Source organism: Trachypithecus francoisi, unplaced genomic scaffold, assembly GCF_009764315.1.
Source record: "Trachypithecus francoisi isolate TF-2019V2 unplaced genomic scaffold, Tfra_2.0 Lachesis_group12, whole genome shotgun sequence".
NCBI classification, from domain to species: Eukaryota; Metazoa; Chordata; class Mammalia; order Primates; family Cercopithecidae; genus Trachypithecus; species Trachypithecus francoisi.
In genome coordinates this window covers 100,776,761-100,792,826 of record NW_022681457.1, presented here as the reverse complement: position 1 = coordinate 100,792,826, position 16,066 = coordinate 100,776,761, and the positions used below count along the sequence as shown (strand labels likewise).

Here is a 16,066-nt window from a genome sequence, read left to right as displayed (position 1 = left end):
AGGGGCACCCTGGTGACAGAGAGGAGGTGGTAGGATGTGGCACCTCTGGCCCCATTAGCAAGCAGAGGCCCCTTGATGCCTCTTTCTGCACCGGTCACTTAGCGCAGGAATCCCTCTTGCTTCCAGGAATCCCTCTGGCTTCTGCCTGCCCCTGGAGGTCCCCTGGGCCTGCACACCTTCCCCGACTCTGCAGTCCATGGGGTGCCTCCCTTATATGGTCAGATATTTATGTCTCCCCACTTCTGGAGGGTAAGATGAGTACTCTGCTTATCTTTGTGTCTCTGAGGTCTGGGTTGGTTGAAATGGAGGGTTTGGTGTTTGGGAAACAATCCAGATAGAGAGAAATGGCTCACACCAGGCCCTGCCGCACAGTAGCTGTACAAGACCCTTAACTTTCTGGGCCTGTTTTGTTGCCTGTGACATGGGGTGCTCCCTCAAGCATGGTGGCAGGGATTATGGATTGTATGTGAAAAGCACCTAGCACAGGGCTTGGCACCTGGGAGGAACTCAGATTGTGGCAGCTAATATGAATGACGAGTGACACATATCATCTCATTTAATGAGCCACCACGCCTTATATTCCCATGTGGCCTCCCCGCATGCACCCTGCCTCTTCCCTCAAAACCATGCTTAGGACTCACCATCTCCTGAAAGGCTGAACTCTCTCCCATGTAATTGCTTCCCCTCACATGTGTACGTCTGTGTATACAAGCACATGTGTGTGCACTGTGTACATGCATGTGTGCACGTGTGTGTGCACTGTGTATGTGCATGGCTGCATATGTGCATGCACAGGTGCATATGTGTGCGTATTATGGCATTTTTTTTCCCCCACAAGGAGCCTTCCCAGCATGCCTAGTTCAGCGTCCAGTCCTCACGGCCAGCCTCTTGAGTCCAAACTTCTCACCGTGTATCTCAAGGCATCGGAATCACATAGTGGGTGTTGTTAAATATCAATTCCTGGGCTCTGTTCTGGACCTGCTTAATCTGAATCTCTGGGGGTAAGGGGAGGGTCTGTCCTGTTCCAGGAATCGGTATTTTGACCAGCACCCCAGAGACTTCTGAAGAAGGTGAACCTGGGCCGCAGCTCTGAGGAAGGGTTTGGGATCCTGCTCTGGCCTCGGTGGTGGCAGGGCCCGGGGTCGTGGGTCTCTCCAGGTCCCCATTCTCACCTCCTAATCTCCAGGGACAGCAGCCCATAGTTGTTGGTGATTCGGTATTTTCCGGCAGGAAAGAGGCGGGGATCAATCCTTGTGTCATTTTTGTACCTGTGGAGACACAGTGGTCTGTGGCAGGCAGTGTGTTCCAAGTGGGAGGGGTCTGGAGTCTCTCAGACGGGGATTCCAGCTGCAGGTTTTTGGTTTGTTTTGTTTTGTTTTTTGAGATGGAGTCTTGCTCTGTCGCCCAGGCTGGAGGGCAGTGGTGCAATCTTAGCTCACTGCAACCTCCGCCTCCCAGATTCAAGCAATTTTCCCTGCCTCAGCCTCCCGAGTAGCTGGGATTACAGGCGCCCCCACCACGCCCAGTTAATTTTAGTATTTTTAGTAGAGACGGGTTTCCCCATGTTGGCCAGGCTGGTCTCGAGCGCCTGACCTCAGGTGATCCACTCGCCTCGGCCTCCCAAAGTGCTGGGATTATAGGCGTGAACCACCACGCGTGGCCTTCAGTTGCAGTTTTGTGTTGCTTACTTGCTGGTGCGATCGGAGCAGCACTTATGCCACTCTGAGCCTCAGTTGTCCTGACCTGTGAAATGGGGGTATGAAAGCACTGGCCTCACAGGGCTGCTGTGACAATTAAATGGGATGAGCATATAAAGGCTTTCCCCTGTGCCCACATACCACAGATCCTTAAGGGTTTGTTTCCCTTCTGGGGGCAGAGAAGAAGGAGCCTGTAATTAGGGACAGCTGCCTCTCCCCCTACCCAGCCATCCCCAGGGGTACCCTAGGACCAGGCCCCAGCTTTTCCCTTCCCTCTGAAGGGGCTTGCCAGGGAAGGAACCCCAGACCCCGCCTCTCTTCCCAACCCCTGAGGATGGCTGTTCTTTTTGGCTGTCATTACAATAGCTGGAGGAGCTTTCAAAAATCTCCATGCCCAGTTTTTGAACATAAGGCTGTGGGAATTTGCATCGGAAACTGCTGATTGTTGTCCAATATCCATTCTCAGGGGGAAATAGAATTTATTCATGGGTCACCCAATATATGACATATCTCCTTGCCTCTCTTTCTGCTAGGTGTGGTCATATGACTTAGTATTGTCAACAGCAAGCGGGGACAAGAGTCATGTGGCTGCCCCGATGACACCCTTTGCCCCCTTTCACGTCATCATTCCCTCTGTCCTTGTCAGGAACAGGGAGGTGCCGGCGGCTGTCTCACACCCCGAAGCTCAGGGTTGACCCTCCAGTAGTGAGCTGGAGCTCAGTCCCTGGGGAATCTGTATCCAGGCATTAGGATGGAAGAAAACAAGCTTCTCGCTTATGTAAGCCATTAAAAACAAAACAAAACTCCAGGTGCAGGCTGCATCCCAAATCAATGAAATCAGAATTTTTGGGGGTGAGACCCTCAGATCGTATTTTGAAAATCCTCTGGTGTGGCTGGATGTGGTAGCTCATGCCTGTAATCCCAACACTTTGCGAGGCCAAGGCTGGATGATTGCTTGAGGCCAGCAGTTCAAGACCACCCTGGGCAATATAGCAAGACCCCATCTTTACAAAATATTCTTTAAAATAATTAGCTGGTTGTGGTGGGGTGTGCCTGCTGTCCTAGCTACTTAGGAGGCTGAGGCAGGAGGACTGCTTGAGGCCAGGAGTTAGAGGTTGCAGTGAACCATGATTGCGCCACTGTACTCCAGCCTGGGTGACAGAGCAAGACCCTGTCTCAAAAAAAAAAAAAATTGTTTTTCTTAATGTCCTCTGCTGATTTCCAAGGGTGGTAAAGCGGATCACCCTGCCCTGGATGCTGCCCTCATTTTCTGTGAACTCGGGTCTTGTTCCCCCCACTGTGTGGACAGGACAGTGGGGTGGCCTGGGGTCCTGGAGGCCTAAGCAGTAGGGTCTGAGGAGTGAGGGTGAGTGACACTTAGGAGGCCTGGGTTTTGACACAGCTTGGTGTGTGACCTTGGGCAACTCCATACCCCTCTCTGGGCCTCTGTGTCCCTGAGGCCATGGAATGGAGTCTCACAGGATGAATTCTTCTCTCTGCCCTGGGTGGGTGGCTGAGGTTGAAGAGGAGGCCTCCCAGAGAGAGGGCACCCCGGCCTCAGTCCACTTCCTTCCCTGGACCTGGCCTCATTCATGCCCTGTTTGTCTCCAGGGCAACCAAACACAGCCACACCCATGCCCCACCACGCAGCCCCTAGTCTGGCCCCGTCCTGAAAGGAGCCCAGCTAAACCTCCCACAGAGAGGGTGATGTCTAATCTGGGTGCTCAATCTCTCCAGCTCTCCAGGCCTGGGGGCCAGGGTTAGGCCCCCTACCACACACCTGTCAGGAAGATTCCAGACACCTCAGCCTGGCCAGCTTTTCTTTTCCTGGAAAAAGCAGCTGCTGCAGCTCTGGCATGGCTGAGACAGCCGGAGACCTCAACGCTCACCCCTCCCTCTCTCTGGGCCTCAGTCTCTGCCTGGGCAGTCAGGCCCTTGAAGGCACAAGCAGAGGACCACCTGAAGTGGCAGCCAGTGACAAAACAAGCTTGACTGGGACAGGGGAAGTGAGGGGCCTGCCCAGGGTCTGGCTCTGCAAGGACCTCAAAAGGAGTGAGATTTCTGTTATTTATCTAAATCTTTTTTTTGGCCTCACATATTTTGGTGTTCGGTTTTACTTTTTAAGACTGCTTTAGGAAGTCTGAGGCAGGGGGATTACTTGAAGTCAGGAGTTCCAGACTAGCCTGGCCAAAATGGTGAAACCCCATCTCTACTAAAAATACACACAAAAAATTTAGCTGGGCATGGCGGCGGGTGCCTGTCATCCCAGCTACTTGGGAGGCTGAGACAGGAGAATCGCTTGAACCCAGGAGGCGGAGGCTGCAGTGAGCCGAGATGGTGCCACTGCACTCCAGGCTGAGCAACAGAATGAGACTCTATCTTAAAAAAAAAAAAAGAACACTTTAAAAAAAGAAAGACCAGGCCTAGTGGCTCATGCCTGTATTCCCAGAGCTTTGGGAGACTGAGATGGGAGGAATATTTGAGGCCAGGAGTTCGAGACCAGCCTGGGCAACATAGTGAGACTCTGTCTCTACAAAAATTTAAAAAGTTAGCCAGGTGTGGTGGCTCATGCCTGTGGTCCCAGCTACTTGGGAGGCTGGGGTGGGAGCATCACTTGCACTCAGGAAGTTGAGGCTGCAGTGAGCAGTGCTTGCACCATTGCACTCCAGCCTGGCAACAGAGTGAGACCTTATCTCTAAATAATAATAATAATGATAATCGTTGAATGAATAGACTTGCCTAATATGCCGGGTGAGCTGGAATATTCCTCCAGCCCTGGGGCTGGACAGAACCTCTGGAGGTCAGTCCTGGGGCAACATGTGGCCCTGCCTGATGTGACTGATGATGGAAAATCAGATCCATCAAGCCAGGAGTACCAGGGGCCACCTGAGTTGCCTGGGCTGGAGGGGGATCTGGGCTTGGCTTCTGCCACCTGTCAGGAATGCTCAGCTCCCTGTTGTGGCAACCTCGTTGGCAGGGGTAGAAACAACTCCCAAGAGGTTTCCAAATGCCTTCGATGTGGGCCTCAGTGCCAGGGCTGAGCAGAGCTTGGCTGCGGGGCCAGGACAGCTGAGATGCTAACCTCCACTTGGCCCGGCCAGTGCTGGGAGCAGTCCTCCTAGTGGAACCAGCAACTTGCATGCAGGGACCGCCCAGTCCCCACAGCATCCCAGAGCCCAGCAGGGTACTTGGCATACTTTTTGGAATAAATTCCAGCTGGCAATGACCAGCCCTGAGGCCAGCTCCCTCAAGATGCCTTTCTTGATTGCTCCTGGCCTGAGTGATTTCTATTTCTCTGACTTCTGAAGCATTATATGTGCTTGAAGGAAAGTAACACTTGTAATGGAATAGGAATTAAAAGAAAAATTAAAGAATGTGTAAGCAAAAACTCAGTTGTATGTAAGAAAATCCAGTTCCCCCCGAGGAAGAGAAAGAGCTGGAATCCTTTAAAGACTAACTGCCTGTTTTTCTGTGGCTAGTGAGCCTTATCTCCTCCTTTCCCAGGCATTGTGAAGACCCTGTTTCTCTAGCTGTGCAGCTGCAAGGCCACTAGACAGATAAACTCAAGTCGTAAAACATGTTTTTCCTTGAAAAGTAAGAAATGATGTAATGCATGTCTTAATTGAATACCTGTCTTTGTTTCTCACTTCTGTAATATCCTTCCCCCTGCACAGATCTGCCCCGCCCCCAACCCACAAAATGCTTTAAAGTTCACCAGACTCTTTGTTCAGGGCTCAGTCCTTTGGATGTTAATCCGACTGGGTCAGATTAACTAAATAATTAAATAATGCCTCCTCAACCCCTTGGTCTCTCTGATTCCTTAATTATCCCACAGCAGTAATAATCACTCTCCTACTCTCTAGGCCAGTTGAAAGAGTTATGGGCTTAGAGGCAGGAGACATGAATTTGAATCCTAGCTCACATTGGCTGTGTGACCTTACGTAAGTCACACTACCTCTCTGAGCCTTGATATCCTTACCTGTGAAATGGGCGTAATAGTTCCTATCTCATGAATGGCCCTGATGCTCAAATGACAGTGAAGTTCTGGGTCAGTGTAATGTGGATTCAAGTATAAGAGGCTGCTGTTTTCCTTTGTGTTTTCCATTATTTGTGCCTCTATTCTCTCTCCTGCTAGACCATCGGCTGTTCCCTGTCAAGATCTGGCTGATAGGCAGCCTCTTCTGAGAAGCCTTCCTGGATTCTATGGGCTGAGGTAGCCCCTTCTTCCTTTTCACCCAGACTCTTTGATCTCAAATATCACCCATGAATATACTTCTTTGTGTGTTGATGTTTCTTTTCTGGGCTAAGAGTTAGTTCCTTGAAGGTGAGATTGTGTCTGGTTATTTCCTTTCTTTTCTTTTTTGAGACAGAGTCTCGGGTTCTGTCACCTAGGCTGGAGTGCAGTGGTGCAATCTTGGCTCACTGCATCCTCCGCCTCCCGGGTTCAAGTGATTCTCCTGTCTCAGCCTCCCAAGTAGTTGGGATTACAGGCACCCGCCACCACGCTCAGCTAATTTTTGTATTTTTAGTAGAGACAGGGTTTCACCATGTTGGCAAGGATGGTCTCGAATTCCTGACTTCAGGTGATCCACCTGCCTCGGCCTCCCAAAGTGCTGGGAGTACAGGTGTGAGCCACCGTGCCTGGCCGCTTTTTTTTTTTTTTTTCTGTGAGACAGGATCTTACTCTGTCATCCAGGATGGAGTGCAGTGGTGTAATCACGGTACACGGCAGCCTCGACCTCAGCTTCCCAAGTAGCTGGGACTACAAGTGCAGGCCACATGCCCGGCTAATTTTTAAATTTTTTGTAGAGATGGTGTCTCCCAGCTGCCCAGGATGTTCTCAAACTCCTAGGTTCAAGTGAGCCTCCCTCCTTGGCTTCCCGAAGTGCTGGAAGTGGGCCTGGGCTTGTTTGGCTATTTCTGTGCCCCAGTGCCCCAGTCAGGTCCTGGGACTGATGACACGCTCGGTAAATATTTGTTGAAACCACTTCCTCATCCCCCAGGGTACTGGGCAATGGGCCTCAGATCCAGGGGGCACTCAGGAAAGAGTAGCTAAGCCATGTGAACGGCGTGCCTTCTTCTGTGGTGAGACTGAGACCTGGGCCGCGGCCATGCCCACCCCGATCTGTGCCTGTGCAGGAGACCCCTGCCCCTGCTCTGCCCCTCCCCAAGCGAGGCCTAGCCTCTGGGGTTCTACCCTCCCACGAATGGCATTTCCTGTTTCCCAGCCCTTTTCAAGTTCTGAGGTTTCCATGTTGTTGTTGTATTAAATTCTCATCACACACAAGCTGGACAGGAGGTCTTCAATCCATTCTTCAAAATAGGAAATGGAGGCAGGACCAGGGAGTTTAAGAGGCATGGCTGAGACCTCACACTGAGTAGGGAGAGAGAAAGCGAGGGTGGGAACACAAGGCTCCCCCCTGCCCCTGAGGCCTGTGCTCCTTCTCGGTAGGCCCTGCCCTCCCCATCTTCTCCCTGCCCCGCCCACCTCCTTCCTGCCCCTTGGCCCCTGTCCCGCCTCTCACCATCATCCTCAACCCTGGAGATGCCCAGCTTGCAGCACCTGCCTTCTCATGAGACCAGAATTATATTTTTATGAGGACTGGCTCCCCAGGGGCCCAGTCTTCCAGCCCCAGGCTGGCTGGGGGGCAGCTAAGAATAACCCAGGCCTAAGCTGGGCGTGGTGGCTTGTGCCTGTGGTCCCAGCTACTTGGGAGGCTGAGGTGGGAGGATCCCTTGAGCCCAGGAGTCAACACTGCAGTGAGCTATGATCACTCCACTGCACTCCAGCCTGAGCGAGACCCCGCCTCTAAAAAACAACCCAGGTCTGGTTCCCCAGCAGCTGCTCTATTTGGTGGGTGGACAGAGCTCAGGGTTCACGGGTCCGCAACAAGAAGTCCTGGCAGAAGTATTGGATGTGAGGAACTCACTCGTGACCCCAGAGGCCCAGAACCCCCTCCTGCCCCAGCGGCTTACCAGGTGACCTGGGGTGGTGGCGAGGCCTGGACAGTGCAGGTCAGCAGGACCGTGGTGTGCTCCCAGACAGCGTGGGAGCGAAGAGGGATCCAGAACCAGGGCCCGCGGCCAGAGCACAGCTCCCTCAGCTCCTTGGCCTCCTGGACCTTCTCCTCTGTCTGGAGGCGGAAGGAGGTGTATGACGCTGTGAGCCAGGGACCACCTCTCTGCCATCTTCACCATTACCTCCCCACTGACACCCAGACTCTGTAGTTAGACCCACATGGGCTGGAGTTCCCAGTCCCCTCCACTAGCAGAGCAGGGTGGCACTGTGAGCAGGGCATGGACTTCGGAGCCAGCTGGCCTGGGGTCAAGATATTAACTAGCTGTGGTACCATAGGCAGGTCCTCAGTGTCCTTATCTGTAAAATGGGGATGATAGCAAAATCCCCTGCCTGCTGTGGGACCTTAAGCAGGTCCTCAGTGTCCTTATCTGTAAAATGGGGATGATAGCAAAATCCCCTGCCCACTGTGGGGGTGTGGGGGTGAAAGACACGACACTGAGAAAGCCTGTGTAAGTGGGAGCTGGGGAAGGGATGTGGAGAGTAGCTCAAATCCTGATACTCATCAGGGCTAGCGTTTCCTGAGGGTCTTCTGTGTTCTAGGCGGCGGGAAAGTCATTTTCCAAACCCAGTCTCATTTAAATCCCACCTCAGCACTGATAATTGTTACAATGATGTCTATTTTACTTTTTTTTTTTTTTTTTTTAAATTTTGAGATGGAGTCTCACTCTGTAGCCCAAGCTGGAGTGCAGCCGTATGATCTTGGCTCACTGCAACCTCTGCCTCTCGGGTTCAAGCGATTCTCCTGCCTCAGTCTCCCAAGTAACTGGGATTGCAGGCCCGGCTAATTTTCATATTTTTAGTAGAGACAGGGTTTCACCATGTTGGCCAGGCTAGTCTCGAACTTCTGACCTCAGGTGATCCACCCACCTTGGCCTTCCAAAGTGCTGGGATTACAGGCATGAGCCATTGTACGCAGCTCTGTTTTACAGATGAGAGCACTGAGGCTCAGGAACGGGGTTGCACTTGCCCAGGCTCACACCGCTGGAGTGTACAGGCATCAGATGCAAACCCAAAGCCTGGACTCTGCCTGGGAAGTCCTGCCTCTTGGGAAGGGGGTGAGGATGGCAGCAAGTGGTGCGTTGCAGGTCCCAGGCCCTGGGGGCTCCACAGCCCACACCCTTACCCGCTGCCTCAGCATCTTCCAGTCCCGCCTCTGGCGCAGCAGCCGGTGGGTCCGCAGGAAGGCGATCTCGGTCCTCTCCCAGTCATTGCCGAAGCCCACCCGCTTCTGCCCTCGCTCCTCCAGCTCCACGGCAGACGTCTGACGTCTCAGCTGGGCTTCCCTGCCGTGACAGAGGCCACTGGGGCTCAGGCCACTGGGGCGCCTGGAGCATCTTGGCCAGTTCCATTCCCCATGCCCAGCAGTGCCAGGATGCTTTAAACTTTGGGAGGACATGCATGACTTTGCATCTTCCCTTGCCTCCAAAACAGCCTGGAAGGGCCCTGCTTACAGTTGGTGCTTAATAAACAGTTGACTGTTTTCATCGTTTTCAAGACTCTTTCGCAAACCTTTGTTCATCTTGTTTTCATAATACCCAAGTGGCCAGGCCTTAATGTCCCTATTTTATAGGGCAGGGACTGAGGCTCAGCAACCTGCTTCAGGTCAGCCAGGACCACGACCCAAGCCTCTTAGCCCAGGGGCCTGTCCCAAGCCGGACGCTGCTTCTCTAAGCCGGCACACTCAGAGGCTTCCTCAGTCTCTGGCCTCGTGGGAAACTGGGGCCTGGTTTACTTGCTCCTTCTGTCCTATTCCTAGCTCCCTCCCCAACCACGTGAAGCCTGGAAGCCAGTCGGTGAGGTGGGCCCCCACCCTCTCCCTTGGGGATGGTCACCGGCTATGACACGTGCACCCTTCCAGAGGGTGGTGTGTGGGCTTTGTGGGCAGGCAGCACTGGGCTTAAAATCCTGTCTAGACCCTTATTCTAGATGTGGGATTTGGGGCAGGTTCTTTACACTCAGGGTGAAAGGCCAGCAGGGAGGCCGGGGGGACTGGACAGGATGGCCCCTCCTCAGCCAGGGCTTCCTGGGGAGCAACTCTGACTTACCAAGACAGCTCAGAGGAGGCCGTCAGAGCCAGGGCTGCTGCCAGGGCGTAGTCCGCGGCGCTGAACTCATGTTCTTCCTCGCTGCTCCCAGAAGGAGGGGAGTGAACGGCTCCTGAGGGATTGGCTGGGGGCTCCCTGAGATGAGGGCTGCATTTGCCCACCTCAGCCTCAGGGCACCAACAGGCAGGGCTGGGCCTGCCTCCTCATACCAGTCTCAGAAAGCAAGGCTGCATCCCCCCCAACACTGAATGTGCTTCCCTCCTCAAACAGGGTTTCCAGAGGACAGGGCTGTGCCTCTTCCATCACATGGGGGTCTCCAGAGAGCCAACTGTGTCTCCTTCCTCAGATCGGGGGCTCAGAAAGCAGGGATGTCCCTCCCCCCATCAGGTTGGAGCCTCCAGAGGACTAGGCTGGGCCTCCCTCCTCAGACCGGAGGAAGGGCAGTGGCTGGGCAGGGACCCCGTGGCTCCCACCTGCTGCGGAAGGTGTGCCTCCGCACGGAGGAGCCCATGTGCAGGCTGTGCTGCCGCTCCTCCTTCCGCTCCTCCTCCTGCCGGTGCTCCAGCCTGTGGACCTCCATGGCCTGAGGGGGCTGGGGGTCCCCCGCACCTCCCAAGCTGTGCGGCAGAGTCATGGCTACCAGAGCAACAACCTGTCAAGGCCAAGGGCCACGGTCAATCCACCAGGTGCCCGCCTGTCCCCTCCCATGCAGTCTTCCCAACATCTCCAGGAGGCTGGCGGGATGGGGGCATGGGGGTGTCCTCTCCGTAGTGGGCAGACAGGGAAACTGAGGTCTGAGAGGGAGAGGGACCTGCCCAAGGTGGCAGAGGCAGGCTTTAGGCTCTGAGCCTGGCTTCTCCTCTACCACATGTGCTCCCCAGCTGAGTGAGCAGGGCCCTGGCTTCTAGCTGCTTCCGGCTGCAGCCCAGCCCTTGTCTCGCTGTATGATCTGGGGCAAGGTTTTCCCTTCTCTGGGCCTCAGCTCCCCAGACAATGAGTGATTGAAACTGTGATGTCCACGGCTCTGTCTGGACTCAGGACGGGCAGGTGTCCCTATTCTTCCTGCACTGGCCACGTTCAGTCCTACCTCTGAGCCTTTGCCTGCGCTGGTTTCCTCTCCTGGCACACCCTTCCCCTCCTCCTGGCCCGCTTAGCTGTAGTCATGCTTCAAACCCCAACTGAGGGCATGCTAGTTAGCACAGAGACTCTGAATCCAGCCCACAGGGTGTGATGCCAGCTCCTCATCCCAGCTTACAAGTGTGTAACCTTGGGAAAGACTCATGACTTGGTTTCCTCATCTGTAAAATGGGTCTACCAACCTCCCAGGGTAGTTGTGAAGGTTAGATGAGTGCTTGGGGCTTAGTAAGTACAACATAAGTGTTAGACATTAGCATTATTTTTCTAAGAAGCCTTTCTGAAAAACTACAGGCCACCTAGAATTTTCCCTCTTCTAATTTCTTTTGTACTTATTTTCTAGCACTCCACAATTTAGCATTGATTCAGACAATGCCTTCTCTATGTAATTATTTTGTATCTGTGCATCTTGACTGTTCAACAAGATTGTAAGTGAATTAAAAGTAACAATAGTGAGAACTTATTATGTGCCAGGCCCATATTAGTTTTCAAATGCATTATCCCCAGTCCCTGTAATAACCCAAATGAGGACAGCACCATTATTATCCCATTTTACTGATGAACAGGGGCAGTACTTGCCCAAGGTCACCCAGCATGGTGATGGGGCCATGACTGGCAGCCAATCCTTAGCCCAACACCTAGCCCTTCTGACCTCCATGTCATATGTCCACTCAAGGCCAGGCCATGGCCGAGGCTGGGGACACGGTGGGCCACAGGGCCTTTCTCTTCATAAGGGAATTGCAATGTACACATCCCCTTTGCATTCCCGAGGCTCAGGTCTAGGCCCCTGATGGCGCCCAGTGGGGCTGGATCACACTGACCCGGGGGAGGCTCAGGAAGCTGATCCATGGATATGGAGAGGCAAGTGAGGGGTGTGGGAGGCCCGTGAGCCTGCTGGCTGTGAGTTTTTGCACTAAGTTCTTTCTCAGATCCAGGCTTCTGTCACTGCGGGGTCTCTGAGGGCCCCTCTGATGCTAAAGCTGGAATCCCTGGAATGACTTTCACACCTCCTCCAGGTGGGAATCCTGGTCTGCAGACTTCTGGCATGGGAGGGTTCCTGCCCAGACATGGGGATGGAAACAAGAGGGACGACCGCCTGCCTTGGCCCGCTCCTGTCAGCTTCTGTGGGGTTGTCTCTGTGTGGCCCCTGCCTCTCTAGGGGGGCGTGCTGGAGGCGGCAGAGTGTGCGTGTGTGCGGTTGTGTGTGTGTGCATGTGTAGGCTGTCTTCTGCCTGGATGTGAACACAGCACCCAGGTGACCATTTCTCTAAGTCCATGACATGGAAGGTGAGCCCACTGGCTTTATTGGAGAGCCCTTGGCCTGGAAGGGGCATGTGGTGGGGGTGATGGGGGCTCAGGCTGTGGAGGGTCAGTCTTAGTGGGTTTTTACCCTTCTGCTTCCTAGAAGTTTGCTCCTTTTGGGTGTCTGCAGTTGTGGGCATCACGAAAAGAGAATGGATGGCTGCAGCGTTAGCTGGGACCAAGGGCTGCCCCTAAAGCTCCCTGGGCTCCTGTTAATCATCTCAAATGACATAATGGGACAGTCACCCTCTTTGGCTTCGTATCACCCCCTCCTGATGGAAGAAGTTCTCCCTGCACACAAAGAAGTGACTAGCTCTGCTCATTCTGCTCTTCCTTCCTCATGGCCCAGGAGGAGAGCTGCTGGGTACCACCCTAGGTGGAGCGAGGACCCCTGACTCTGCCCCAGCTTTCCTGGGACATGATGGCCCTGGCTCCAGTGGCTGAGAGTTAACATTCCCTGGCACCAGCCACTGGCTCCCTTCCCCTGGATGCTCTGTTCCCGATTAGCACAGCGGGCAGGGGCCTGGCGCTCGTCCCTGACCTCGGGGCTTCCAGCAACCAGACCCCTGGCTTTAGCGGATGAGACACCAATTCTTTTTAAAGCACTGACTGATGCGTGGGATTAAGCAGGGACAAGTTTGCGGCCTCCCTGCCCTTTCCCGAAGGACCAGGGTGCCTCTTTCCAGAACACTGTGTGTGCCTGCCTGAAGGGGAAACTGCCCCCTTTTCCCTCTCTTGGGGTGCAAAAATCTGGGTCAGAGGTCCCACTGCGTGGCCTTCCCAATTCCTCTCTGCTTTGCTCCCAAGCCTCCATCTGCGGAGGAGGCCTCTCCCCTTCTTCAGAATGGAAAGAGAAACGCATAGCAGTTGAGCCAAGACCCCTCCGAGAACTGCGGGCAGGGGAGCTGGGTTGGAGGCGGGGTGGGGTGGCTGGGAGCAGAGACACATCCTGCGGGCGGCGGGCTGCACAGGCCGGGACGCGTTCTTAGCCAGGGGCTCCACCAGCTTCCGCGAGGCCGAATCCTGCCCTTGCCAGTCATGAGCTGAGGCAACTCCTTTCCCGTCTGGGCCTCGGTTTCCTGCCAGGCACTGGATGAAATCCCTTCCAGCTCTAAGATTTGGGATCTGAGGGCTCGCTCTCTTTCCCTGCCTGTGGGGCTGGCCAAGCCGGGCTCAGCCAGCTCCGCTCTGAATTCGTGGAACTTGCCAGCTTAGCTGGCTCCCGCTGATCGCTGCTCCATCGCAGGAAAGACTCCAGTTCCCAGGGCAGCCCCCACCCTTTTTTTTTTTTTTTTTTTCAACTTTCACATCACAGAGAGCTCAGCTCTCAGAAGACCCAGGGCCACACAGAACAGTGGGATGGGGCAGGGGTTTCTGGAATCCCCTCCCATTTTCACTTGGGTGCTGCCTCAGCACAAGTTTCCCAGGCTCCTTTCACAACACACAACCGCGCACACACGCACACACACCCACAGAAATCACTCCCCAGTGGCTGACTCTCAGGAGGCATCCCTCCCCAACCCTGATTTCCGGGGGTGACTCACAGAGCAGCGTGCCCACTTAGGAGTCTCTGGGGAGAAGATTCCAGAGGCCAAGAGGGTCCTTGTTCTCTTCTTGCCCTCGGCTCAGCGGGCACCGGGAGAAGAATGCGATCCCGGAGCCTGCACCGTCTTAAATATAGCAGCGCCGAGACAGTACGATGACAATGGATGAGAACTATGGCATGGGGGACGGGGGGCCAAGGGGAGGGGCCGTTCCGTGTCTCCAGCCTGCTGGGCAGCAGCGACAGGTGGGGCTGTCCCCCGCGTCCCCCACATTGCTCCTCCTCTCAGCTGGGTCCTCTCTGCCCAACCCCAGCCCCTGTTCAAGTGGAAAGGAGGGAACAGCTCAGGCCTGGTCGTTTATGGAGGGCAGATCCTGTGCGGCGTTCCCAGCTGTTGGGAGTTCTGATCTGAATTCTGCCCCAGCTGACCGGGTGCCCTGGGGAAGGCGCTCAGCTTCCCTGAACCGACTGCCTTCTGAAAAACCGAGACAGTGACACGGGGCACCTGGACTTCATGAAGATGGTGGAAGGAATATGACCTAAAAGTGAATGTTGCGTGCTCAGAAGTTGTCACTGGCTAAAACAGCAATGTGTGGCTCCTGGTCCCTCCACCACTCCAGCAGTTACTGCACAGCCCCCGCCCTGACCACAGTCATGTGTGTGTGGTGTGGTGCAGGCAGGAGGAGCTGGGGAGCCACCTACTGCTTCACGGTCTAAACTGCTCAGGCTGCCAGAGTGGCCACTGCAGGGCCCTCTTATAGGGTAAACGCACCTGATAGGGATAACTGAAGAGCACCCCAAGAATGACCCTGTGTGGAAGACCTGAATGTGCGTTCCAAGCCAAGGAATCTGGGAGTGGCCAACCTGCTTCTTATCTACGATGAACATCTTAGCCCCTGTCCCATCCCTTCTGATGGAACACTGGCCATACAGGGGATTGAGGCCCTGAGTTTTGGGTTAAATGAAGATTGCCAGGTGGAGGTCATTAGGGGAGGGTGTTAAGTGAAAATGCTCTATAAACTGCATGCTGTTTGCAAGGGGCTGAGGTTTTCCTGCCTAGTCGGCTGCCACTGGTATGTTGTCCAGCCCGCTGCCCCTGGACCATTTCTGTATGTAAGGTGGTTCTCCTGTCCAGTTCACCACCACTGGACTCTCTCCCCTGTAGGCAAGCCCCTAATAAACCCCCACGTTTCTTTTCCTTCCTTCCTTTCCTTCCTTCCCTTCCTTCCTTCCTTTCCTTCTTTTCTCTTCTCTTCTCTTCCTTTTCTCTTTCTCTCTTTGTTTCTTTCGAGTCAGAGTCTCATTTTGTTGTCCAGGCTGGAGTGCAGTGGCATGATCCCAACTCACTGCAACCTCTGCCTCCTGGAACCTCCATGTTTCGTTTGCTGGCTATGGATCCTTTATTTGGCCTCTCAAACCTGGTGCCTTCCCTATTGAGATTAACAGGTGTTCGGCACCACACCTCTTCCCACCGTTGGCCCTGCCCTGCCATTCCCTCAATCTCAATTCTTTCCCCCTGGCATTCATTGGCACCTACCCTGTGCCGGGCCCTAACCTACAGGGGAAGTCAGGCACTTATGTCAGGAGGTGATCAGGAAGATGTACCTGGGTCGGGTCTCAGAAGGCTCTACCGGCCCCCAGCCAGAGGGCACAGCTTCCCTCCCTCACCCCTTCCCGGGACCTCAGGTGGCCACCAACACTACACTTGTCACTCTTGCTAGTGCCTCGGGGACTCCTCACTGGAGAGAAGGAGAAAGAGAGCACCAGTGAACTCTTGAGGCAAAATCTGAATCCCCTGCCCTATTTGAAAACCCCTTTCTAAGCTCTCCTGTGGCTCTTTCTTACAGCATCTTTTGGGGGAGAACCTTTCTCTCCCATCTTCTATTGACCCAGTTGAACAAGGGCTTTCCAAGACTCATCTTCATACATTTGCTGTGAGGGGTGAGTGTGAGTGAATCTGTACGAAGAGCAAAGAGGGGTTTGAGCTTCCAATTAAGCAGGAGACAGCCATTTAAACAGGTCCCCTAGCCTATCCTCCCAAGGCGGCCTGGAGAGATGAATGAAGGTGCATTGGAGAGGCAGGGTGTATCCTGGAGTCCAACCGGCTTAGGCTTTCAATTCAGTCCCACCACTTACTAGCTGGTTGACCTTGAGGAAAGCACTCAGCCAGTGTGGTTTGATTATCTGTACAGTTGAAGACAAGCATTTCCACTTTGCTGTCTGATTGAAAATGTTCAGTTAGTCTGGGCATGGTGCATCAGTGGGC

General features: G+C 54.2%; 1 protein-coding gene across 1 annotated transcript in view; it reads right to left on the bottom strand.

Moving 5' to 3' along the window:
* Positions 1 to 14,093, bottom strand: part of MYOM3 (myomesin 3) — a 60,373-nt gene extending 46,280 nt beyond the window's left edge. The window contains exons 1-6 of the mRNA XM_033227831.1: positions 13,802 to 14,093; positions 10,295 to 10,473; positions 9,822 to 9,902; positions 8,900 to 9,059; positions 7,674 to 7,831; positions 1,173 to 1,268 (exon numbers count right to left, since the gene is read on the bottom strand). Of these exons, the coding sequence (XP_033083722.1) occupies positions 1,173 to 1,268; positions 7,674 to 7,831; positions 8,900 to 9,059; positions 9,822 to 9,902; positions 10,295 to 10,455 (656 nt within the window). The 5' untranslated portion in view covers positions 10,456 to 10,473; positions 13,802 to 14,093. The remainder of the gene's footprint in view (positions 1 to 1,172; positions 1,269 to 7,673; positions 7,832 to 8,899; positions 9,060 to 9,821; positions 9,903 to 10,294; positions 10,474 to 13,801) is intronic.
* Between the last annotated feature and the right edge of the window lie 1,973 nt (positions 14,094 to 16,066).